Genomic DNA, 25,596 nt, shown 5'->3' with positions numbered 1-25,596 from the left:
TTACTTATACAGATGATTTTAAAGATTCTGTTTCAACATTTTGTTCAAATGATGTGTAAATATTCCATTCATTAAATATTTCTATCTTATTACAGTTATCATATAAAAATAAGAAGATGTGGTATGATTGCCAATAAGACAACTCTCCACAAGAGACCAAATGACAAAGAAGTTAACAACTATAAGTCAGCGTACAGCCTTCAACAATGAGGCAAACTCATAACATGCTGTAACAGACTCACAGAATGACAAACACAAAACAATTCAAGCAAGAATACTATCGGCCTGATTTATGTAAAAAACAATGAATGAAATACAAATATAATATACAGCACCAAGCGACAACCACTGAATTACAGGCTCCTTACTTGGGATAGAATGTTGCAGAGTTTAACATGTTTGAAGGCGTCAACCCTCCCCCTCATGTTGTGTTGCGACTCAAATTGAGTTATATAACCCAGTTGATTAGATATTTATGTCTTGTCACAGTACGCCTGTCTGTCGTACATAATTTTAATCCTGGTATCTTATTATCATGTTGTACTGGGGCTCTGAAGAGGTTATTTAATCCAAATGATTAAATATTTCTGTCTTATTACAGTTATCGTGTTGTGATGAGGCTCTGAAGGAGTTATCTATCCCAAATGATTAAATATTTCTATCTTATTACAGTTATCGTGTTGTGATGAGGCTCTGAAGGAGTTATCTAACCCTGGTGCCAGCGGCAGCATTTTTTACCTGACAAATGATGATGAATTTATTATTAAAACAGTACAACATAAAGAGGCTGACTTTTTACAGAAACTTTTACCGGGCTATTATATGGTGAGATATATAATTAACTAGTACGCTATAAAATTAAAATAAAAATCTCCAAAAAAAAAAAAAATCACAAAAAATGAAATAAAGACATCTACAAATCTTTGTTATTTGAGGGAATTAAAACAAGCAAAATGTTACGATAAAGGATAGGAAACATGAAATTTATCACAAAATGAAATAAGAAAAGACCTCAATCTATTCGGTATGAAATGTAAAAAAAGTGTTGCTAGTTTTTCAATTAACATGTTTAATGAAGCTGAATTTTTTCCTTAAACAAAAAGATTGTATCTCATCATTCATTTTGTTGGAAATCTGTTCTAAAAATAAAGAGGAGGAAATGATTTATTAAAAACAAAAACAAATTATCATTAAGATCTTTTTTCCTGTTCTTGCTGATAAAAATTCCAGAAATAACTTTTACTGGAGTAATTTAAATAAAAATGTCACTCGTTTAAAAGCACATTAGAAAATATATGATTAATATACCAACATTTTATTAATATTTATGAAATGACGTGTCAGACTTAGTTATGTACATGTAGTATAATTTAATGAAATAAAAAATATAGCATTACCCATGACAAAGAAAAGCAAAATAAAGGCACCATCAATAGGCAACTGTTTCTTAACAATATGTCAAGCTCTCAATTGTCCAAAGACTAGACGAGTATTGAACCTTAGAAACATAATAGTACTACAAATAGAAAGATTTAGTTTCAAATCCATGTTAGGCTTTACATGAAACTTCATTGAATACTACGTCTAGTCAGCACATTAATTGAATTTCAATGAAAAAATAATCTAATACTGGAATCAATATAATCATGGTTTTTATTTTCCTGGATTTCGTGGGTAAAAGTAAAAATGAACAACACATTAACAGGCTGGTTAGCCGCACGTAAATACAATATTTCTTTATGGAATTGGTATCAGTCTGTGCCAAACTTTTTTGGTTTCTGTTTGACATTCGGTCAGACAGTGTTGTAGCTTTTGTCTGACCTAACAGAATTTGTCTGTCCAAAAAAAAAAATTAATTAAGCTTATTGTGTTGTTAATGTTTTTAAATGAACTGTGTTGTTTTATGATGATATTCACAGTGATCGGGAAGGACGTGCGCCAATTGCGCTTATCGACCAGAAATGGCGCATAGAGTGACAAATGTAAGTGCCCGCGTGGCGCATGATATTTTTCACTTCGTTTTGAAACGTTGAGATATCGTCAAATGGATTTCCGACCGTATTTCGTGCCGCCATGTGTGAGTACACAACTCCAATGATAGGAGCACCAATATATTTTTGGGACTTTTTGTGTGTTTTCCTATGGTAATAATAGCAACATGCGGTATGACTGATTACCCAAAAAACGTAATTAACCATCATTCATGATATAATTTTTTATAAACAACTTTAAATTTGTGAAAATTGGCTAGTACAGTCGAGAATTCTTCTCTAATTATAATCTTTTAAGTAAGCTTGCTTTTATTTCGATTGAAAAATCCAAAATCCTTTTTATGAATAGCATAGTATTTGTCTCCATAAAAGAGGCTTAACTGTCCTTGTCAATTTTTTTGGTCTTTGGCTCGTTTTGACATTAAACATGCCTTCAGCGAATTGTTGTCGTGTCTTATCAATTAACGTTGCTCTCTACTGTTATTCTTGTCATCGTGATGAAGTAATAATAATACAAGTGCAGAGGAAATGCCAGAAACGTCCTCTAATACGGAACGTCTGGAATAAGTATGGTATCGACGAAGACCCATATTTAATGTAAAAAAACATGAACATGAACAAGGGAACAGTACCAGTTTTAACATTGTAAATAAAGGTTATCGTAAATATTGCCCGGTTTGGAAGAAGTTATTGTATATTTATTGAAATTGAAATAACAAAATCACAGGAACAATTTCCATGATATTAATTAGAATCATACTTGTACGTACAGTGAAATATACACTTTTTTATTTTTTTTTTATTGTTAACGAATGGCCCACTCATTTGACAACATGGCCCATTAATTCTAAAATTGGCCCATTTAATTTATTTTTGGGGGGCCCTGGGCCCATAGAGAAAAAATCCTTCCAGATCACTGTATTCATGGTAAAAATTGCATTTTCATTGGGGCTTTTTGTCGTGATTGCTTCATTCGTCAGTCACATTACGTTTCAAGAGCTTACCGGGGATAACCCCTTGAGCATACTTCAGAGTAAACATTTTACCCCAAAGTTTTCATTTCTGTTGATCTGTGCGCATGCATATCAAAATACAATAATAAGTCACAGAACCAAGACAGTGAAAACACCAGACAAACGGACCGGAATTGACATACAATTTGGCTTACCTGCATCTATTTCTTCAGTCAGGCTGTGGAAAAAAACGGCATTTGGCACAGACTGACCTATGAAAATAAACAAGTCTATGTTATAAAGCTTTTTAGAAATACATTTTGTGTATTTTTATGCCCCTCCTACGAAAGTGGTTCACAGTTCACTGAACATAGAAAATGATAGTCAGTCAGGAGTACTTCTTGTACAAGTAATCTTTATTTACTTGAAGAAGTAAAAAAATATACTAATATAAGTTAATTATAATGTTTGAATAATCTCCCCTTAATTTTCTCAAAAATTCACTTGTATAAGTAAATTTTTTTTACAATCCCACAAAAATTCTCAAGTTTTGAGATGTAAAAACATGCCTTTAGTGATTTTTCCCAGGTAAGCTCATAATTTTTTATTAGAGTTCAATGTTTCATCTCATTAATTCAACAAAGAAACTGATTGCGCAAAGATCTGTATTTGCGCAAGGCCTTCAAAAATTGCTCCTTGGTGGCTTGTAAATGAGTAGTGTTCTGAAGATAACAGACAAATGAGATTTTCATTTTCCATGAAATTACACTTAAATGATTAGTTAAGACATCTGCAAAGGACAGACAATTTAAAATTTTATTAGAGCAAAAAAGTCCTAAGAATTCAAGAAAAGAAGATAGGATGACTTTTTCACTTATACAAGTAAAAAAATCTGAATGTCTAAGGGACATAACTAAGCCAATTTTTTTTTACCTATACAAGTAAATAAAATACACTTGTATAAATATCCTACAAATTTACGTATATAAGTATATTAATATTACTTCTTCAAGTAAATAAAAATTACTTGTACAAGTAGTACCCCTGACTGATAGCACGAGTGGGGCATCCATGTACTATGGACACATTCTTGTTATCAATGTTTTTATAATATGTGTTTGTTGATGGCAACACCTCAGATTTATTTGTATAAGTTTCAACCTCTTATTTTATCTTACAGAATTTAAACCAAAATCCTTGTACATTGTTACCCAAGTTTTATGGTCTGTACTGTTATCAGGTGAGTACTTAGTTCTATTAAAAGATTAGTATTTTTCCAGGTTTTTCTGTTTGTTTTTGAATATATAGTGTATTTGAAATTAGGTGAATTGAAGCCTTCCTGAAATTACCATTTTGTTTCTTGGATGTGTATGATGTTCCCTGAAGGAAATATTAACGAACAACGACATACAATCAAATTTTTCTTGAAAAAAAGCACAAATTATTTTATTAACTATGATTTGATTTTTACCTCAAAAATTTTATTTATTCTATATCTCTTTTGATATTATTCATTTTCCTATTGTACATGAAAAAATGTATAGAAATTCAAAAGAGCTTCATTTCCTCAGATGAAAAATGGACCTTCACTCCTTTAAAAATAAAAGTAAAAAACACCACAAGTCAAATACCAAACAATAAACCATGGTAAAGTTTAAGCTAAAGCACCTTTTCAAGTTTTGTGGTTATTAAAATGGGGAAGTATGTCTCAGGGTTGGATGGCTTCCAACAGTTTCTGTGCATGAACTTATGAACCATTCAACCAATGTGTTCTAAATTTTGATCTGTTATTACTGATGACAAAATAAAGGTCAAGTTCTATATTTAAGACAGGCATGGGGTGAATTACATTGCAATGTAATGCATTACATTAGAATTACTTTGTCAAAACCATGCATTAAATTACAATTACATGCATTTATCAAAGTAATGCATTATATTACAATTATTTTTGCAAAGTAATGCATTGAATTACACATTACATTTGTAAATTTTATTATCAAGTGAAAAGAAAAATCAAACATTTTGAAAAACAACATGAAGTCACAAATAGATTCTAGCATATGCATAAAATAGATATAAGAAGATGTGGTATGAGTGCCAATGAGACAACTCTCCATCCAAGTCAAAATTTATAAAAGTAAACCATTATAGGTCACAGTATGGTCTTCAACACGGAGCCTTGGCTCACACCGAACAGTAAACTATAAAAGTCTACTTAACGATAATTTTGTTTCTTTCAGTGTGGTGGTAAAAACATTCGATTTGTTGTGATGAACAATTTACTTCCAACAACAGTGAAAATGTCTGAAAAATATGACTTAAAAGGAAGTACTTATAAACGAAAAGCATCTAAACATGAACGGGACAAGTCAGTTCCAGTGTACAAAGACTTAGATTTTATAAATATACATGCCGATGGTATATATCTGGAAAAAGACAAACATGAGCCTCTGATGAAGACACTTATAAGGGATTGTCGGGTAAGTTAGGATATATACAAACAGGAAGACAAGAAACCTGAGGAAAGCATAAAATGTAGAAAATCAATGCAATAGGATATAGACACATGGCATGGTGCAACATGTTTCATAGACAAAACCATCAGGTCAGGGTTAATTATGATGCATTCAAACGAGATTACATGATAACCTGAGAAAAAATATAAGGCAGTTAAAACGATGAGATTTGGAAAGACAGCTGTCATGATAGTACATGTTTGATAACCAAATAAAACTAGACAAAACCATTAAGGAGGTGTTGGGTTATACCCCAATGAGACAGAAACCCAATAAAACAAATTACCAAAATCCAGAGATCAACAACTAGTCAAATGTCTAAACAATATTTTGAAGTTCTAATTCCTCCCAGATCATAAAAAGTTTAGAAACAAATTTAACAGTGACTCTAAAAAAAATTGCCATCAATATGGAATTCCCTAAGTTACATAAAAAATGAAAGATATTAAGCATAAGACAAACCACTGTAGTTCATACAAGGAAACATTTTTTTTTTAATTCTATATAATTTTATTGGAAATGTATATTTGTTAGAGATACATAAAGTACCCGGTACCTTATCCCGGTCTCGTTAACGTTAGTATATAGCATTTCATAAGGTTAGTACTTGTTAGTACACAACATACAGTTTTGCTAATAAATAATGTGTAACAGAATAAAAAGAAATTACTATGATATATTATAAATCTTAGTTAAGAAGATAAATTAATTTTTTTCTGCAACCAAATTGTAGAGGTTTTTATATTTGCCTTGTTTATTTGTCAATATTTTGTAATGTTGGAGAAGTTCATTTTAAAAAATTTCAAACACATTAATTTGTTTTGTTTTCTGCTCGGATATGTAATACACTTTATATATAGTTAAAAGTATGATTGTTAGAAAATCGTTGATATTGTAATAATTTGTATCGGTTATCCTATATCCATACAAAAGTGATGCAAGTGATATTATATGATGTCCTATTTTAAGTATGTCTAGTTTTATTTGATCCCAGGAAATATTTATATAGATGACAGTACGAAGAAGAGAACCTTAGATTAACTTCAAGAGTTCAAAAATCTGTATAAATAGACAAGTTTGAGAAAAGTAACATCTCTAGAACAATTTTAGAATGACTATCGTAGGCTTAACTTGGTGAAGAAACTTCTTGTGTAATTTGTGATTTCAAGAAATCATTTGGTTAATTTGGAGGTTTTTTACGAAAGAAATAGCTGCTTGGTTTATTTCATCACAAAATAAGTAATATATAGATCATAACAAATAATAAAAACATGACGCCCATTATTTTGCTAAATGCAATGTGTTGTATCCTATCTATTTTTAGGTACTTGAAAGCTTTAAAATAATGGATTATAGTTTGTTAGTTGGTATATATAACTTAGATCAAGCAGAGAGAGAAAAGGTATGTTAGTTTTATCGTAAAGGAAAGATTTACAAAGTTTAAACCTATAGGCTGTATGCTGAAAAGGTTGTGTACATGATTGTTCATAGTACTGGTCCCCTATATACTAAAACTGAAAATTGAAAGAATGAGCATTAAATTGCTGAAAATCATACAATTTTGAACATGAAATTGCTGAAAAATTGTGAAAATTTCTCGAACCAATACACAATGATAATCATGGACAATCAAAAACTACACTGGCATGTCTATTGTTTCAAAGTATTGTCAGTATTTCCAAACTAAGTTTCAGATAACTTATATTACTACAAACTTATTGACCGTGCATGAAGGCAGAACACTAAAGTTTATTTTATCTGACAAGTCCATCTGTGAGTTATTTTTTAAAAAAGTGACTAAAAATGTTCAATCATAAGGAAAAAAAACTAAAAAATTATAGAAGATACTAATAAGACATTTCAGGGGAGATAATTTAGTTGAGCTCTTGCAATGGATAACAATAAGTGGTATATTATATTACAGAGTAAAACCTTGTAGAAATTCCATTAAATATAATCAAATTATATATTATAGGGACGTGCACGGGAAGATTCAGGGGCAGATCATACAGACATTCCAGCGTTAGACGGTCCGTCTCCAGAGGCAGATTCTTCAGGTGCTAAACCCATAAATAAAACAGGTGTGCTTTACTAACAAACTAACATAGATATATAGTAGTATTCTAGTTACTAGGCTTTTTTGTTGACAGGTTTACATGAATCACGCTTATTACAGCTTTATTGAGTGTGTAGATAAAAATCGATGAGTTTGCTTGTTTGACAATATGATAAACCATACCTTTGTTTTATAGTTAAAAAGAAAGAGAAATAATGCATAAGTTAATTTACTTGTTTGTTAGGTAGACATTGAATTCGACATTACGTATATATATTATATACTACCCAATAAAACATATCATTGAGATATAGCCTTTTAGTGCTGATGTGGTGTAAAGCAAACATCAATCAATCAATCAAATAGAAACAATAAAAATGTCATTATTATTCAAGCTAGATGACTGTATTTGGAAACACCATGTCAAATCATAATGAACAACCAAAAAAAGTCCTGAACTAAATTAACATGTTATGTAATATATTAACCTTACACAAATTACAAAGAATAAAATAACTGTTCCCATCTTAGACTTTCTCATAAGAAATAGTGTTGATCTTTATTCCTTTAATGCTTAAATTCTTTGTGTGTTTTTATTAAAAATGATATTCACAAAATTTCATGAGTAAATTTAAATCGCTGCAAAAAATTATTGTTTTCATTGAAACACCTGTGTGTCCTATTTACCTCAAGAAAGTGAATTTTAAAGATTAAAATAAACACATACCATTTGGCTGTGTTAAATTTAATAGATTGCATGTACAACTCAACACAAGCATACACCTGTAAAGGAAGTTAGGGAATACACATGTTGAGGATAAATTAAATTAAATCTTGCTGTTTGATTACATACTTGGCTTGGAAAAACAGTTTTGGTTTTTTGCCATAACATTCATGACATTGTCAGTTTCTCTTCAACTTATGAGTTTGTAATGTCTCCTTGGTATCTTCCACATCTTGTTTTGGAATAAAAATGTTTGTTATTAGAACAGTTTATAAATTTATAAACAACAAATTTTCAGGGACCACAGAATAATTACTTATATTTATCGATGTTTGAAAAACACAAGTTTTAAGATAAGGAAAATGAAAATAGACATTTATTGTTCATACCAAATGTCACCATATATAATAACACACAAGTTTAATATCTAAACCTGAACTAATACATAGTGTAAAGTGTGTAGAATTATCATAGCCTAATTTGTTGTGTTGGTACGATGTTTTCATTTTTAGTTTTATGTATTTTTTTCTTATGGTCAAATTTAGCCAGTGAACAAATAAGACCATGTTGATTATGGATTTGTGCTACATATTGATAAAAAAAAAAGATTTTATCTTTTTGTTTGTAAATTTACATTGATAACAAGTATAGTCTGAGCTCTGACTGATAATTAACAAACTGCTAATTTTCACTGTTTTAAATTTCTGTTCAATTTTTTCGGTTTTTTTATTTGGTTTTCTTTTAGTACTTTGAGGTCTTTGATAAATTGTGTTTTTTTTGTAGACTCCAATGGAGAGAGTTAGTATTAAACATATTACTAATCAATGGTGTTGGGTACTAATATATAACTTTTAATTTTTGGGTGTTATAATGTACTCTAAAGTTCCTTGTTTCTAAATGTGTTTGCCGTATTGAATCATGGGAAATATTATGTACCCTGAATTTGTTTGGTTCTCAATGTGTGTGCAGTTTTGAATCATGGATAATATTCTGAGTATGATTGCCACTGACCCTGCAAGACCCTAGTGGGTAGTCAAGGTTATTAAACACCCCACATAGTAGAAGAAGTATGGTTGCCAGTGAGACAACTATCTGAATGTCAAAATCTGCACACCTGTATGCAAAAAGGTGACCATGTCTAATGACACCTCACAGAAAGAACACACTTTATTTTAGCAGATCATTTAATAACATATCTCTGGCAAATACAATATTTATCCACAGTTAAATATCAAAGCCTAACATTGTAATTATGAAAATTTAACTGTCTCCAGTGAAGAAATATTGTATCACATTAGAGATTATTCTAGATTCTATATTAATTTGGTTCAGAAATGTTTTTACATAAACATGATGAAAAAATGAGGAATGATATACCTGATATATTGTCTGGTAAAGTAACTGATTTGAAATATCCATCTGTTCACCAGATATCTACATATACCTAGCTATATATAGGGACCTCGGTTGCCAAGTGGTTTAAGTAGTTCAACTAGCCTATCAACACTGAGGTTGTGAGTTTGAATCCAGATGTGGCAGGTGCGCTCAACTATCTTAATTAACAACGATTGTCAGTTTTCCTGCCGAATGTTGGTGGTTCACTCCAGGCACTCTGGCTTACCACTAATTAAAACTGACCACCACAAAATAGCCAATTGTGTTGAAAGTGGCGTTAAACACCAATCAATCAACCATAAATCTAAAAACTATAAAAAATAGTATCATTTCATTTTGTATTTTTGATAATTGAAGTTATCACATAACCACACTGTTATCAAATGTTAATCTTTCTATCTTTATATAAAGAAAAATATTATTATTCTAAAGCTTTGCTATATTAAAATTATTATTGTTACTATTTTCTATGTAGAAAGCTAGTATAGTACAGACCTAATGCTATTAGTTAGTATATCAATTATTTACAAATTTAAGGAAATTAAAATTTTTTAGACAAATAATAGTTAGTCCCAAGTCAAAAAAGCCTGAAAGCACCTTTCAAATACAGAAAACCCAGTTTGCTGTCAATTTGATAGCATATTCCTTGTTTGTTAATTGTTTGCACTATAAATCAGGCAGTTGGTTTACTCTTTTGAATTGCTTTCACATTTTGTCATGCCAGGGCCTTTTATTGACGAAAATAACACTTTTTAACCGGATTTTCGAAGTAAAAATCGGTTATTGATTTGGGGATGTAGTTTTTCTGGTTTGGGGCGGGCAGCTGCGAAACAGTGTCCGCTCATTTATATGGAAAAAATTTGAAGAAATTTTTTTAAAATTTAGATATGTTGTTTCCTGTGACTAAATGAAGGTCAAGTTCAATTTTCACGATTTTAGCTTTTCTTGTTCAGTTATAGCCCTTTCCCAAGAATTCAATTTTTGATGAATTAATCCATTTCTGTATAAGGGGAAATAACTCATTTTTTAAAAAAAATTTAAAAGACATTGTCTGATAAATGACATCTTGGATTTTTTTTTCTTTTCTTTGGTAAATTGTTTGAAGAATTTTGTGGTATGTTTGTTTGTTATTCTGTATAAACTAATTTTCTGAATGCTATGATATGAAGTGAACTCCTTTAATTAGATAATAATCTATTTTTTATTAAAGGATATACATGATATATTTCATTACATTTAAAGTTGTTGAAGTTGCAGATCTATATTAGTTTGTGACAAATTAAAAATTTGGAACTATTAATTATATTTGATTATAATTTGAAAATAGATATACATTGTGTTACATCATATTTCAAACGGGAAACCAACGGTCTAATCTATATAAAAAACGAGAAACGAGAAACACTTATGAACCACATCAACAAACGACAACTACTGAACATCAGATTCCTGACTTAGGACAGGTGCAAACAAATGCAGCGGGTTTAAACGTTTTAATGGTACCAAACCTTCACCCTTTTTCCTGAAACAATAGTGTATTTCTGTTCAAAGGGAAATAACTCAAACTTGTTCAATGAATCAGTAATGATAACATTAAAATTTCTTTATAACTATTTTTTTTAAGTCATGTGATTTCAAAGGTAGATGTCACAGTTGTTATGTGGTATTTTATTTTGTTGTGTGTGTTAATGTTTAATTTTTACATGATCCTGTTTGGGTTCAGATTTGCAAATATCATTTTTATTTCATTATTAATTAGATAATAATCTATTTTAAATATTCAATCACAATCCAAATTCAGAGCTGTTTTAAGCTTAAATGTTGTGTCCATACTTTTTCAACTGTTCAGAGTTCGACCTCTGCAGGAAAATCCGGTTTGCTTTCACTCTGACAGCCTCTTGTCTTGATCTACCTTCATTTGGAACTCCTAAACCAAAACATTTGAAAGCCAGGGATATATTAAAATTCATAGAACTGTGGTCAAGGAACAGTTGGTTACTCAGATCTGTTTTTCTTGGTAAAGGAACAGTTGGTTACTAAGATCTCTTTTTCTTGGTCAAGGGGCAGTTGGACTTCTATTAAAGGCCTAACTGAGTACATCAGGTTTCATCTCAGAATAAATTAAGTGAGTTTTAGTCCTTCTTAATTTTCTTGACACCAACATTACCAAGTTAAAATGTACATAATTATTCCCAATAATTACTTTGCAATATATGTTAAAAACAACTGATACAGAAAAAATATAACATAAACTATTGTTTTGATATGTAGCCATGTGGAGGACTAATGTTACCTGTTTTCATTCCAAAGCTAATAACAGACATGATTTTCATCAGTTGTAGTAGTAATAACCGATTTTTTACTCTTAAGAAATAAGCATTAACATGTGTTGGATTTAGAATGATTTGTTTGAAGACAGATTTTTTTTAAAGTAATTTTTGTATAACATATCAATTTTTGTAATCAAGTAAAAGTAAAGTCTGTAATGAAAATAAAATGTTGTGTACCAATTGGATAATGGAAGCCTATTAAGGCTTAATGTACAATGTCATAATAACAATACAATGTAATTAAAACAATGTAATGATAAAAATACATTGTAGTGGTAACAAAAGATTCACAATTTTATGCCTGTATCATCTTCATCCTTAGGTACCTCATTAACAAGAACTAAGTCTATGAAGACGAGACTGGCAAATTATTCCACGGCTATAGAATCTATACAGGCCAGAAATGTAGACGATGAAGAGGAGGAGGATGAAGATACGCCGTAAGTAAGGGGTTCTGTTCAGGGTGGGGAGGGGCACTAGATGTCAGTAGACTAGCACAGTATTCCACAGCTATAGAATCTATACAGGCCAGAAATGTAGACGATGAAGAGGAGGAGGATGAAGATACGCCGTAAGTAAGGGGTTCTGTTCAGGGTGGGGAGGGGCACTAGATGTCAGTAGACTAGCACAGTATTCCACTGCTATTGACCTTATCCCTGAGTTACTACATTATTGACATGTACCCCAAATTTCCTTTCATTCTTATAAATAGTTATAGACAAAGGAAAGCAATAGTAATGTTCATAATGGAAAAACAAATGAGCAGCTTTATAAAATGCAATTAAAACCCTATGGTACTGACCTGAGATCTAAATCTTCCAAGGTTTATTACTACCTTTGACAGTTCAAACAAAATAGTGCAGTGAAGTGATCTATCTTTAGATCCTATCCAGTCAATGTCATGCAATTTATTAATGATATGTTTTACTTAGATATTCAAGTTACAATATTATGTGTATTTGAATTACCATACTTGTAGAAATTCACTAAATTGCCAAATGAAAGCAATCTTTACTCTTTAGTGCTCACAAGCACTTTGATTATATAGATAGGGGGGATTTCACGCTTGTAATGATTAATTACTATCAGATTCAGTAGTAATTTGTATTGAGCTTTTTCGAGTATTAGATCTGTGAAAATATTATAAAACATTTTTTTTTCATACCATGCATTATTCTATTAATAGCTGTCTATTTTTAGGCCTGGTGGTATTCCTGCCAAAAATGCAAAAGGAGAAAGGTTGTTAATATTCCTTGGTATAATAGATATATTACAGAGCTACAGACTGAAGAAAAAACTTGAACATACCATGAAATCTATAGTTATAGATGGGGTAAGTGTCAAAGAACATACCATGACATTGATAGTTATAGATGGGGTAAGTCTCAAAGAACAAACCATGAAATCAATAAATATAAATTGAGAAAGTCTCAAAGAACATACCTTGAAATCAAAAGTTATATATGGGGCAAGTCTCAAAGAACATACCATAAAATCAATAGTTATAGATGGGGCAAGTCTCAAAGAACATACCAGGAACACAGAATTGGTTTTGGCTGCAAGTTAAGAGTATTGGTTGGATTGGAGTCTGAATATTGTTAAAAAGTTGATGAAGTGTGTTGGTTCAGTATAGTGCCTTTTGACATAGCAAGATATAGATGTTGATCGCAGAAAATGCAAATTTTATTGAAACCAGGTGTAACTCTATATCATCAATGGAATTTTTCTAACAAGACAAAAAATATAGAAAATTTTCCTGCAGGGATATTAAAGTTATATTTTGAAATTTTTTTACAATTTTTGCACATCTTATACCAAGTAGGTTTTGTAAACAAACTGAACACATTACATTACCAAACTTGACATTCCTTTGTATTTTCAGGATTCAATATCTGTACATAGACCTAGTTTTTATTGTCAAAGATTCCAGGATTTCATGTCCAAAAGAGTTTTCAAGAAACTACAAACTCGTAAGTTTTTTACTGTGACAATTTCAATTTCTAGATAGATTTAGGTCTGTCTTTTTAATTTGTGTAACTGAATGTTTTTTGTCATTTGGGAAATCTTTTCTCTATAGCACATCTTTGAAAGTCTCTGTTTAATTTATTTACAGTTTTTGTAGACTCAGGGCCATTTAGAGCTTTTGATTTTGGACAAACATTGGCTATTGTTGAAGGCCATATGTTAACTTCTCTTATGTTTATGTATTGTTGGGTTTCCATATCAGTAACATCTTCTTGTATTTATAATTGTATCAATGCAATCAGAGCCTGATCCTGTTCCAGAGATTAATTTGAAAATGCAGTAGTTTTATATGATTACACATTGTGGTAAAAGTCAAACTATTCATATTATTTTCCAAAATAGTATCTTACTTAGACATGTGAGAGGGTAATACACCAAGTTGAATTATAAAATATCCTTATTCAGATATGTTGGATCATATGACATCGTGCTCTTTATCCTTTTCAGTAAACTTTATGACAGAACAGTTAATTTGAACATCCATGTATTATCATGGCCAATATCTTATTGACAAAATGATTGATGATGGTCAATTGATAGAAAGTGCATCAGTGGTCACATTTTAGTGTGCTGACTTTGAGTTCAAGAAGTCTTTGGTTCGATCACAGCTGAGTCAAACCAAAGACTTTAAATTTGGTATTAGCTGAATCTGGGCCAGGAACACAGCTTTCATAAGTTAGAGCAAAGGCTTGTTAGCTTGAGTCAGAATAATGTGTGGTGTTGGTCACATGCCTTCATATGGACGTTTACCTTGTAGATAGCAGATGAAAAATCTGCTTCAGTTTTCTCTGTGTAGAACAAAGCAGGGTATATAATCATTGAAATGTTCTTGTGCTGAATATGTAATATTTGTAACTGGATGTGCAGCTGTCATTAATCAATCAATTTGTACAAGTTTTGTTCCGCCACTTCCATTTTCAATATCAAAACAAGCAGTGACCATGACAAGACAGTCTTTCAAATTAGTTTTACCTAAAAAAGGCACAGGTAACAATTGTCTATATTAACATTAATAGAGAGGTGTCCTGTACAAATAACTTCAACCCTTATTAAATAACTACATGTCTAGTACAAAGACATTTAATTTATTTTCACCTGTCTACAAAGAACAGTTCATCCACATAGCTGGTTAGACATTTAATGTACTTACACCTGTCTACAAAGAACTGTTTCTCTAAGTGACCAGTTAGATATTATGCTTTGCTATATAGACACCATTATTTATTTTGCTTTATTTTTGCTATCTATCAGTGGACCCTCCAACGTTCAAGGGATCCCAGAGATTTAGAAAAATTGCCAGATTAGGTAAAGAGTTGTCTCCCTTGAAGCAGTTGTTTTCATTTTCATCTTGGCATAGTTGCCATATATTTTGTGTTTTTGCCTTAATTAGTTTTTTGTTTTGTTTTTTTCAACAATATTTTAATTTCAGTTCATATTTACACATAGTTTGAATTCCCCATGGAAGCTGTCTCCTCAGATTTATAATTCATGTATAAATACATTTAATGTCATAAACGCACAACCTGTAACTTTTGTGACAACCTGAGTAGAAAAAGGGAAGACCAAAAACACCCTGGTTGAGGATAGGAAGAACAGTAGCAGGGGTCAATTTGTTTTTAGTGTCCAAAATAACATTCAGAGACTTACTGTTTGTGCTCAATTCTTGTTTAGTCTCCCGAATAGTAGCAAGGGCAGAAATTGTCTGCCTATTTATATTAATGAGTATATACCACAGTTTACACTGTGTCAAGATTTCAAGGGAAAAGGAACTTAAGATGTCTATTCTTTGCTGTTAAGGTACAGGTCAGTGACTGACCAGGAATTAATCTTTGCCGTTAATGTTCAGGTCAGTGACTGACTTGGAAGTGAGTTTTTTTTCCCTTAGACAACTGTTAGATGAGTTCAGTCCATAAGAATTGTAGGAAGATCACTTCTTTCCCTTACATTATAATTTGGTAGATCTGTTGTATTTATCCTGTCTATTTTTGTCTTTCTGTCACAAAAAGTGTTGCCACAAAATCTCAGTAACTTAGGAAAGGAGCATTGCATGAAAAAATTACTTCATATTGTGTGTTGTCACCTCTTATTTCATTTTATAGCTGGTTAATTTATTTGGACTTTAAATCTTTTTTGATGGTATAATCATAAATTCCATGGAAATTGTAGATTTATGGGACAGTTTGGAATGTGTCAATATATATTTATTTACTGAATTGTCATGTATTTTTTTCTAAATTGAAGTTTGTTTGTTACCAAAATTTGTCAGCACAAAATAGAATCATTTTACATAGGAAACATGCAGTACTTGACAAAATACCTACTTTCCATTTGATATTTTTGTAAGAATGATTTATGGGTTTACTATTACAAGGTGTAAAGGTAGTTATACAGTTTCCATGGAAATTCTAAACACAGTGTAGCATGGTTACAGTTTACAGTATGTTGATATATTTAGTTGCATAATTATTGTATTAATTTTAAGTAATTTGAAACATTGATTAATTTTCTCTGTTCATATCACTGATCACAATCTAAATACATATTTATCTTCAAGGCAATACCAAATAAATTTTTGCAGATTGATGCAGTATTTCAATGCGCTATAAACTTTTAATTTTCCTGTGGGAAGTTTTTGATTTAACTATATTTTTAAAGCGTCAGTAACAAAATTCTGGCAAAGATCTTGAATTTTTATTTCTCTGAAACATATTTATTCAAAATGAATGTGCTTTTACAGTAGCTGGATATCTAGGGTTAGTAACTTACCTTAAAAGTTCTTACTCTCTCAAATATACCTATAAATGGTTAGTTCATCAATTTTATGGGTCGGTTCCCCTGTTAAGATAAAAATGCTTCTGATTCTTAAATTTCTGCATGTTCTATATGGAATTTCCTTTTAAAAAATAGAGTGTCACCCTTATTTTTGAATCTTCAGGAAGAAGCAATTTAAAATAGAGAGATTCTTTGATTTCTGTAATGCCATGGATTGTCAAAGTGCATATTTTTCAGAACCTTTTGTTTTTTCAAAATATTTTTTGGTAGGTGCCTTGTGATGTATTTTTTGATATTTTTCAATAGGTTCCTTGTGATGTATTGTTTTTGCTATGTTTGTTGTAAACACATTATTTATTTTACTGTAATTCAAAAGTCTTAATTGGTTTTACTTCCATCAACAAGAGGACAGTCAACAGAAATATACACATTGTCTGTCTTAGAATGTTCAACCTCATTGACAGTTAAGTGTGATCTATTGCTCTGTGTTTAGAGTTCACTGTGACTATGATCTGAAGGACAGTAATACAAGTACTGCTCCTTTTTTTTGGTTTTGTTAAGTGTGTGGAATGTTTTTTTATTGATAAATACACCATTTTCCTTACCTTAGACATCAAGTCATCAATTTATCCTGTCCTAAAAGTGCCACTTGGTTAAAATTTAAGTTTATGTTATCATTTGGTAATGTTTTTAGAAAGCATTGAGTCATTTGCTGGCATTCTTTGATTGGTTTCTTGCTTCATGAAACCTCACTTTGTGTATAACCCACTGAAACATGCTATGGAATACACTTATATTTAGAATAACTAAACTATTATCTTGAAAGTTTGAATTTATTAGTCCAATCTAGTATGCTAGGCTATCCTGAATCGAGCTGTCAGAGTACAAATAAAATGTATATTTTGAGACAATGTATAGTTATTCTCTTTATACTGCAACTCTTACAACTGTTTCAAATGAAATATTTTGGGGTTAAAACCATCAATTTTTAAAAATGGACATGGTGAAAATTCTGCGATTCTGTTTTCTTTCTTGACCTCATAAATAAAACTTACTGAAACCCATTGTTAACGTCATAAACAAAGCAATATACAGTCAGTGACTGTTTATCACTAATAATTATATAAGTCGATGCAATTTGACGGCCCACCTAGCACATACAGTTTCAGGTTGTTCAATGTGTTTTTTCATTTGATTTTGCCATTTGATTAGGGACTTTCCGTTTTGAATTTTCCTCGGAGTTCAGTATTTTTGTGATTTTACTTTTTGCAGTATAAATTATAAATTAGTAAGTTTGTTTTTCTAGTCCTCACTGATCTAGGATTTTGAATTCCGTGCCATTGTATTAAATATGAAGGACAAGAAGGGCAATTAATATTTAAATGGAAAGAGAGTAGATGGATTTTATTTTTGGAAAAGATTGCTGTCAACATTGTCAAGCCATCAATAACCTGTACAATGCTATACCACAAGTTCAGCTATACCACAAGGAATTTGATGCGACTGTCATACAAGTGAGAGGTTTAGTGCTTTAAAACCAGGTTCAATCCACCATTTTCTACATTTGAAAATGCAAGTACCAAGTCAGGAATATGACAGTTGTTGTCCATTCGTTTGATGTGTTTTATCATTTGATTTTGCCATTTGATTAGGGACTTTCCATTTTGAATTTTCCTCAAGAGTTCAGTATTTTTGTGATTTTACTTTTCACTATTATAAAGAGTTCCAAATTTCCTTTGATTATGCCAATTTATGATTCAAAACTTTATAATAATGAAATTGACATAAAATCAGATATTTATAGATTATAATTGATCATCTTTACAAGATTGATTTTCTCGCTTGAGCAGGCACGTCCAAAGATGTAAAGATGACCAATGATAATCTGTTTATTGCTATTTTGCCTTGTCATTGATCTTTACATTGACAACGGCCGGTTTGCCATACTTTTTATCCATAACTTCCCATCTCACTCTACTGCACTTAGAAAGGTCATTAAGGAGAAAGGAAAATAGCGATAATCATATTCATAACACTGGAAAATAAAAAAGTATGAAAAATTTATCAGGGCATACTATTCTTTATAATTTCTTTGATTCAACATTACCTTATACATTTAGCTTTATCCATTATTTAAGAAAAAACAATTAAAAACCATTAGGGACAGCAAATGGTCTAGATATAATTGTAAAAAGTAGTTTCTATCAAGTGCCCTATAAGCTGTTTACTAATGACTTGGAATTTTCTCCTAGGTGGTATGCATCAATCTTGTGACTTTCATCACAAAAGATGAAAACCAGTGTCAGAAGAATCCTTCAACAATAGCATCATGCTATGCGCAGACATACTAATTATTATACTTACCAGTTTTGTATTTATTTGACTGAAAGATAATTGACTTTCATTTTGTTTATTTTCAGCTATTAAACATTCACCTTCCAAAAGAAAACCTGCATACCCAAGAAGACACGGAAATTCTGAAGGAGAAGGTGAAACCTCAAAATATAGGGCATATAGTTACTCAGATGAAAGTCAACCTGTCTCAGGTAAAGATTATCAAAATATAGGGCATATAGTTACTCAGAGGAAAGTCAACCTGTCTCAGGTAAAGATTATCAAAATATAGGGCATATAGTTACTCAGATGAAAGTCAACCTGTCTCAGGTAAAGGTCATCAAAATATAGGGTATATAGTTACTCAGATGAAAGTCAACCTGTCTCAGGTAAAGGTTATCAAAATATAGGGTATATAGTTACTCAGAGGAAAGTCAACCTGTCTCAGGTAAAGATTATCAAAATATAGGGCATATAGTTACTCAGATGAAAGTCAACCTGTCTCAGGTAAAGGTTATCAAAATATAGAGTATATAGTTACTCAGAGGAAAGTCAACCTGTCTCAGGTAAAGATTATCAAAATATAGGGCATATAGTTACTCAGAGGAAAGTCAACCTGTCTCAGGTAAAGGTCATCAAAATATAGGGCATATAGTTACTCAGAAGAAAGTCAACCTGTCTCAGGTAAAGGTCATCAAAATATAGGGCATATAGTTACTAAGAGGAAAGTCAACCTGTCTCAGGTAAAGATTATCAAAATATAGGGTATATAGTTACTCAGAGGAAAGTCAACCTGTCTCGGGTAAAGATTATCAAAATATAGGGTATATAGTTAGAGGAAAGTCAACCTGTCTCAGGTAAAGGTCATCAAAATATAGGGTATATAGTTACTCAGAAGAAAGTCAACCTGTCTCAGGTAAAGGTCATCAAAATATAGGGTATATTGTTATTCAAAGGAAGGTCAACCTGTCTCAGGTGAAGGTAACTAAAGTATAGGGTTTATAGTTACTCAGAGGAAAGTCAACCTGTCTCGGGTAATTTAAAACAAAACATTTACAAAACACAAATATGATAGACATGAACCAATGACACCACTGAATTACTGGCTCCTGACTTGGACAGACACATGAACAATGTGGCTAGGTTAAACATGTTTGTGAGTGCTTAACCCTCCCCTAACCTGGGACAGTGGTGTAACATCACAACATAAAATAAAACTGTAAAAAATCAATTGAAATGGCTTACCTCAATAGATCAGTGTGAAGCTAAAAAAAGATAACATAAAAACAATGGAAAAAGAACCAATATAAGAATACTGACAGTTACTGAAAGCTGTTCAAAGCCAACCAACAGATAATCTATGTTCTCCCAGAATTAAGTATCAATCCATACACATCCAACAGATTTAGTGTAAAAATGTTATAAACAGTCTGAGAATTGAATGGCCTTGTGCAATGCCATAGTAGTGGTGTCTGTTGCTCTTAAGATGTTTGAATTCAATACATTTTTTTTTCAGGAGCCACAGGAAGACGCCCAGATTTAGTCCCAGAAAACTCCACACCTCCTCCTACATTCGCAGAGGCCCTAGAAAGAGGGCCATCACCACGACAACAAAATAGGTCACCTAACACATCAAGAGTGTTATATACAGGGAGAAGTATTTCTTCTGAATCTGAAAACAAAAGGTAAGAAATTGTGTACTATGAATATAATGTAGTCATGACATGTTTATATTAGGAGAGGTTTATCTAAGGTTGGTGGTTTTCTCAAGGCACTCTAGTTTCCTCAACCTATACAAGCTAACCCATGATCTTGCCAAATTTGAGAATGGTGTTCAACACCAACAAATCATTCAATAGAACACCATTAAAAAATAAACCCCCCTATATAATTGCATTATAAGTCCACCTTCTTTGAAGAGTTTTTTCACAAATGAAAGAGTTTGTTTTTCCTTCGTTTTACGAACTTGCTTATAATAGACATTCTTCAATTAGCCATATCATTAATATAACCAGTGATTTATTTAATTGTTGTCTCGCCTGTGACGAAAGTTCCAGTATGCGAGACATAGGTATTACTATCCAGCGGCGGTGTAAACTATTTGTATAAAGCTATATATTTCAAAAGGTAGAAGACCTGGATGCTTCATACCTTGTATGCAGATACCTTATGTTATGAAGTTTCCATCTGTCATATGCCCATTGACCTTGACCTCATTTTCATGGTTCAGTGACTGCTTGAAAAAAAAACAGTTTTTTTGCCATGTGAATTTCTCTCTTATTATTAGTAAAAGGATAACTATATTTGGTATATGGGTTCCTTGCAAAGTCTACATGTTCGACAGACAGGGTTAACCTGACCTCGACCTCAATTCATGGAACAGTGATCATAAAGTTAAGTAATTAGGTACGTTTCTCAGATACTACAAGCAGCAAGTCAACTTTATGTGGTGTATGGAATAATTGTAAGGGGTACATGTCAGACTGGCAGGTTTCATCTGACCTTGACCTCATTTTCATGGTTCATTGGTCATTGTTAATTTTTTGTGTTTTTGTCTGTTTTTCAAGTACTTTAAGCAATAAGTCAACTATATTTGTTGTATGGAATGATTGTAAGGTGTACATGTCTGTCTAGCTGGTGTCATCTGACCTTGACCTCATTTTAATGGTGCATTGGTCAATGTTAAGTTTTTGTGTTTTTGTCTGTTTTTCAAGTACTTTAAGCAATAAGTCAACTATATTTGGTTTATGGAATGATTGTAAGGTGTACATGTCTGTCTAGCTGGTGTCATCTGACCATGACCTCATTTTCATGGTTCATTGGTCAATGTTAAGTTTTTGTGTGTTGGACTGTTTTTTAAATACTAATAGCAATAGGTCAACTATAATTGGTGTATGGAATGATTGTAAGGTGTACATGTCTGTCAAGCCAGTATCATCTGACCTTGACCTCATTTCCATGGTTCATTGGTTAACATTAAGTTTTTGTGTTTCGGTCTGTTTTTCAATTACCATAAGCAATGGATCAACTAAAATTGATGTATGGAATAATTGTAAGGTGTACATGTCTGTGTGACAGTTTTTATTTGACATTAACCTCATTGTCATGAATCTTTAAAAATGTTAAGTTTATGTGATACTTGTAGTAAAACCTTTATCTTTAAGACTTTCAAACATAAAATCAATGGTGAGTAAAACATGCGAGACATTTCAGCGTGTGCACTCTTGTGTTAATATTTGGGCAAAATAAATCTTAGATTCTGCTGTGTATCAATTTAAAGAAATGAATGAAATGGCAATTTAAAAATTTCGATTTAATTTTTTACCCAATTTGATATAAAAATTAACATTTTTAAGGTTCAACATGTTCAAACAAAGCTCTTTTTTTATTTTAAATGACACAAATGATAAATGAAAAAAAGAAATTTCGTAGTAAATATGCTGAGTGTCTATAGAAACACAACACATCATATTCAAAGTAGTCAATTTTTCAATAAAAAAAAAATAATTTCAAGGCATTCCTTAAACGTTTTATTACTTAACAGCTTGGTCTCACATCAAGATTTTTCAGTTCAGAAATTTGGGGTTAGTCCCATAGGTGTCAAAACTCACAAATTTTCATCCAAACGTGAATACACTACCAAACCCAAGGCGAAAGTTTTCAATTTTCATAATGTTTTTACAACATTTGCTTTGTGGTTCATTATGGAGGAAGGACAAAGTGTAAATTTCATATTTTATTGGTTAAAAGTGTAGAATTTTTATTCATTAAAATCTGAAAATCAAAAAGCTCTGAAAATTGCTCAAAAATTTTCTGTATGCATATCCCAAGAAGTCATTAAATTCTTAAAAGGATTTGTCAACTTCCGATGAATATCTGTTGGTTTGAATTTAAATCAAATCGAAAATGAATGTAGGGATTGTGTATCTATTATCACTCAGTATATAGGAGATAATGAGGTCAAGGAACATTTTGTAACTGCCTATACTGTTAAGTTAGAGATGTGTTTTGAGAGGCATATGTCAGCTAGCTTAATCAGTGAATAACATGTACACATAGTCACTTTAAATCAGTCCAATTGAAATTATTTAATTACAGAAATTCAACATCATTTCGACTACAGCATCAATGTCTAGTTATTTATATTTCAGGCTAGATTATTCCAGTAGTGGTAAATTTACAGTAACATATCAGGAGCCATCACAGATTCCAGCGTCACCTAATCTCAGTCTGTCAGAATCGACGCCCACTCATACAGATTTTACAGAGGGTACGCCCAGTTACACGCCTTCTACACCCAGCTGTTACAGTGAAATAGGTACAGCTAGTGACAGCACTGCTTGTCAATGGAAAGCTTAGATTTTACCTTGGTGTTTTATATGGCCACTTTTAGCTTCAAATCTGTTAGCTTTTTATTTTATGAACACGATCAAAAATTGTTGATATGAGCATTATTAGCGTTGCTTCTCTGTGCAGCTTGACTATTTTGTCAACTTATTATGTTGTGACCAAGGACATTATGGTAGAAATGAGCATTTGTATCTTTGCTTCCGTGTGCAGCTTGACTATTTTGTCAACTTATTATGTTGTGACCAAGGACATTATGGTAGAAATGAGCATTTGTATCTTTGCTTCTGTCTGCAGCTTGACTATTTTGTCAACTTATTATGTTGTGACCAAGGACATTATAGTAGAAATGAGCATTTGTATCTTTGCTTCCGTCTGCAGCTTGACTATTTTGACAACTTCTAATGTTGGGACAGTATCGTAGAAATGAGCCATTTGTAGCATTGCTTCTGTTTGCAGCTTAATAATTTTATAAAGCACTGCTTATTATATATCATGAAATAAGTTTGGCCTGTTTTAATATACATTTAGTTGTCAGAAAGTGACCAAGCACACTATATAATCCACCCACATTTTGCACATATACATGTATATGTTGAATCTTACATTCAGTTTTTGGTTTGTCAAAATGAAAGATCCAAAGCTGATTATTCACATTCAACTTGAATAAATAAGCCTATCTTTAATCTATTCATAATGATAATGCATTAAATGACCAAAAATTCCTATTCACAGGTTGACAAAAAAAAAATTGCTAACAAATTATTTGATAGATAACAATAGTTAAAAAGTATATTTCAGACCCTTGATAATTGAATGTGACCTTATCAAACTTTTAATATGAAGTAAGATGAAAGAAAAGAAAAGTAAAAAAAATAAGATACAAGGTTATTAAAATGTGATAATTTTATTTGACTGAATACATGATCTATTTTATACTTTGCACAATGGGTAACTCTCTATAATCTTCAATCACCTTGTAAAATGGTCTAGTACTAAAAGCATGAACACCACTTCCGTCTGACTAGTAATATCACATTGTGAAGAAGCATCACTTTCCTTAATTGCTTTTACAGAGTTGTAATTGTTATATTTTAACTGAGATATCATTTCATGTCAATTTTTTGTAGGGTTATGGGACTTTGATTAAGAAATATTGAAACTGACTTATTGACAAATACTTGATTTCCCAATACCATTTTTTGTCTGCACAGATGGAGAATCAACACCATTCCATACTAGCTGTATTTGGAAGCCAATCACCAAATGTTTTTCATGAATAGTTCAGATACAGTTCATATTTTATTTTTTTTATTACCACCCAAGATGTTGCTTTTTCTTTTTTCTTTTCTTCTTTAAGTATGTAAAATATAAGTATTTGATATGTTAGCAATGAAAAACTTAGATTTGAACAAAAAAGTAATATGATAATTGAAGAAAATTAAATTAAATCTTTATATCAGATTATATACCTACAATTAATATAAACATAAGAAGATGTGGTATGATTGCCAATGAGACAACTCTCCACAAGAGACCAAATGACACAGAAATTAACAACTATAGGTCACCGTACGGCCTTCAATGAGTAAAACCCATACCACAAAGTCAGATATAAAAGGCCCCGAAATGACAAATGTAAAACAATTCAAAAGAGAAAACTAACGGCCTGATTTATGTACAAAATAATGAACGAAAAACAAATATGATATGCAGCAACAAACGACAACCACTTAATTACAATAATTAATTATAATGAATGGAAGTTAAACATTACGATGCTGATCATGGCATGCAGCTGTTGAAAATAATCCTTCACATAAATTCCCTAAAGTTTTTCCTTTTGAGAAAAAATGAGCTGTTTCTAGCATAGTACTTCATTAAACACACTTAGTCAAGCTTGATACTGTGTCATCTCCTTTTCATACATTCACTTCATTTGAACTTTGGTGAATAGTTGTCTCATTGGCAGTCATACCACATCTCCTTATTTTTATATCAACTCTTGTTTGATTCATAAATATTTGTCATACACTTGTGGCATTCAGAGGTTTTACAGTGTATCATGATTTATACTACAGCTCGGCCTTTTGACGACTTGTAAGACAAAGCTGCAATGTGTAATAGTTTTTTGTATTTGCTTAACAAAA

At 31.5% G+C, this 25,596-nt stretch overlaps 1 protein-coding gene across 14 annotated transcripts in view; it reads left to right on the top strand.

Annotated features, from left to right (window-relative positions):
* Positions 1-25,596, top strand: part of LOC127731709 (phosphatidylinositol 4-phosphate 5-kinase type-1 alpha-like) — a 67,333-nt gene that overhangs the window by 6,209 nt on the left and 35,528 nt on the right. For 10 of the 14 annotated variants that reach the window (XR_007995703.1, XR_007995704.1, XM_052240525.1 and 7 more), the window contains exons 6-17: positions 673-825; positions 4,125-4,184; positions 5,188-5,427; positions 6,788-6,865; positions 7,439-7,544; positions 9,027-9,041; positions 12,291-12,408; positions 13,169-13,301; positions 13,851-13,938; positions 19,186-19,311; positions 20,616-20,784; positions 23,251-23,417. Coding sequence is in view for 12 of the 14 variants with exons in the window: in XM_052240525.1 (XP_052096485.1) it covers positions 673-825; positions 4,125-4,184; positions 5,188-5,427; positions 6,788-6,865; positions 7,439-7,544; positions 9,027-9,041; positions 12,291-12,408; positions 13,169-13,301; positions 13,851-13,938; positions 19,186-19,311; positions 20,616-20,784; positions 23,251-23,417 (1,453 nt within the window). In the remaining 2 variants the exon portion in view is untranslated. The remainder of the gene's footprint in view (positions 1-672; positions 826-4,124; positions 4,185-5,187; positions 5,428-6,787; positions 6,866-7,438; positions 7,545-9,026; positions 9,042-12,290; positions 12,409-13,168; positions 13,302-13,850; positions 13,939-19,185; positions 19,312-20,615; positions 20,785-23,250; positions 23,418-25,596) is intronic. The other 4 variants (XM_052240518.1, XM_052240523.1, XM_052240522.1 and 1 more) reach the window with 4 other exon arrangements.

Source organism: Mytilus californianus, unplaced genomic scaffold, assembly GCF_021869535.1.
Source record: "Mytilus californianus isolate M0D057914Y unplaced genomic scaffold, xbMytCali1.0.p SCAF_20, whole genome shotgun sequence".
Lineage (NCBI taxonomy): Eukaryota > Metazoa > Mollusca > Bivalvia > Mytilida > Mytilidae > Mytilus > Mytilus californianus.
Note: the sequence above shows the minus strand (reverse complement) of the source record. Positions and strands in the feature narration are given on the sequence as shown.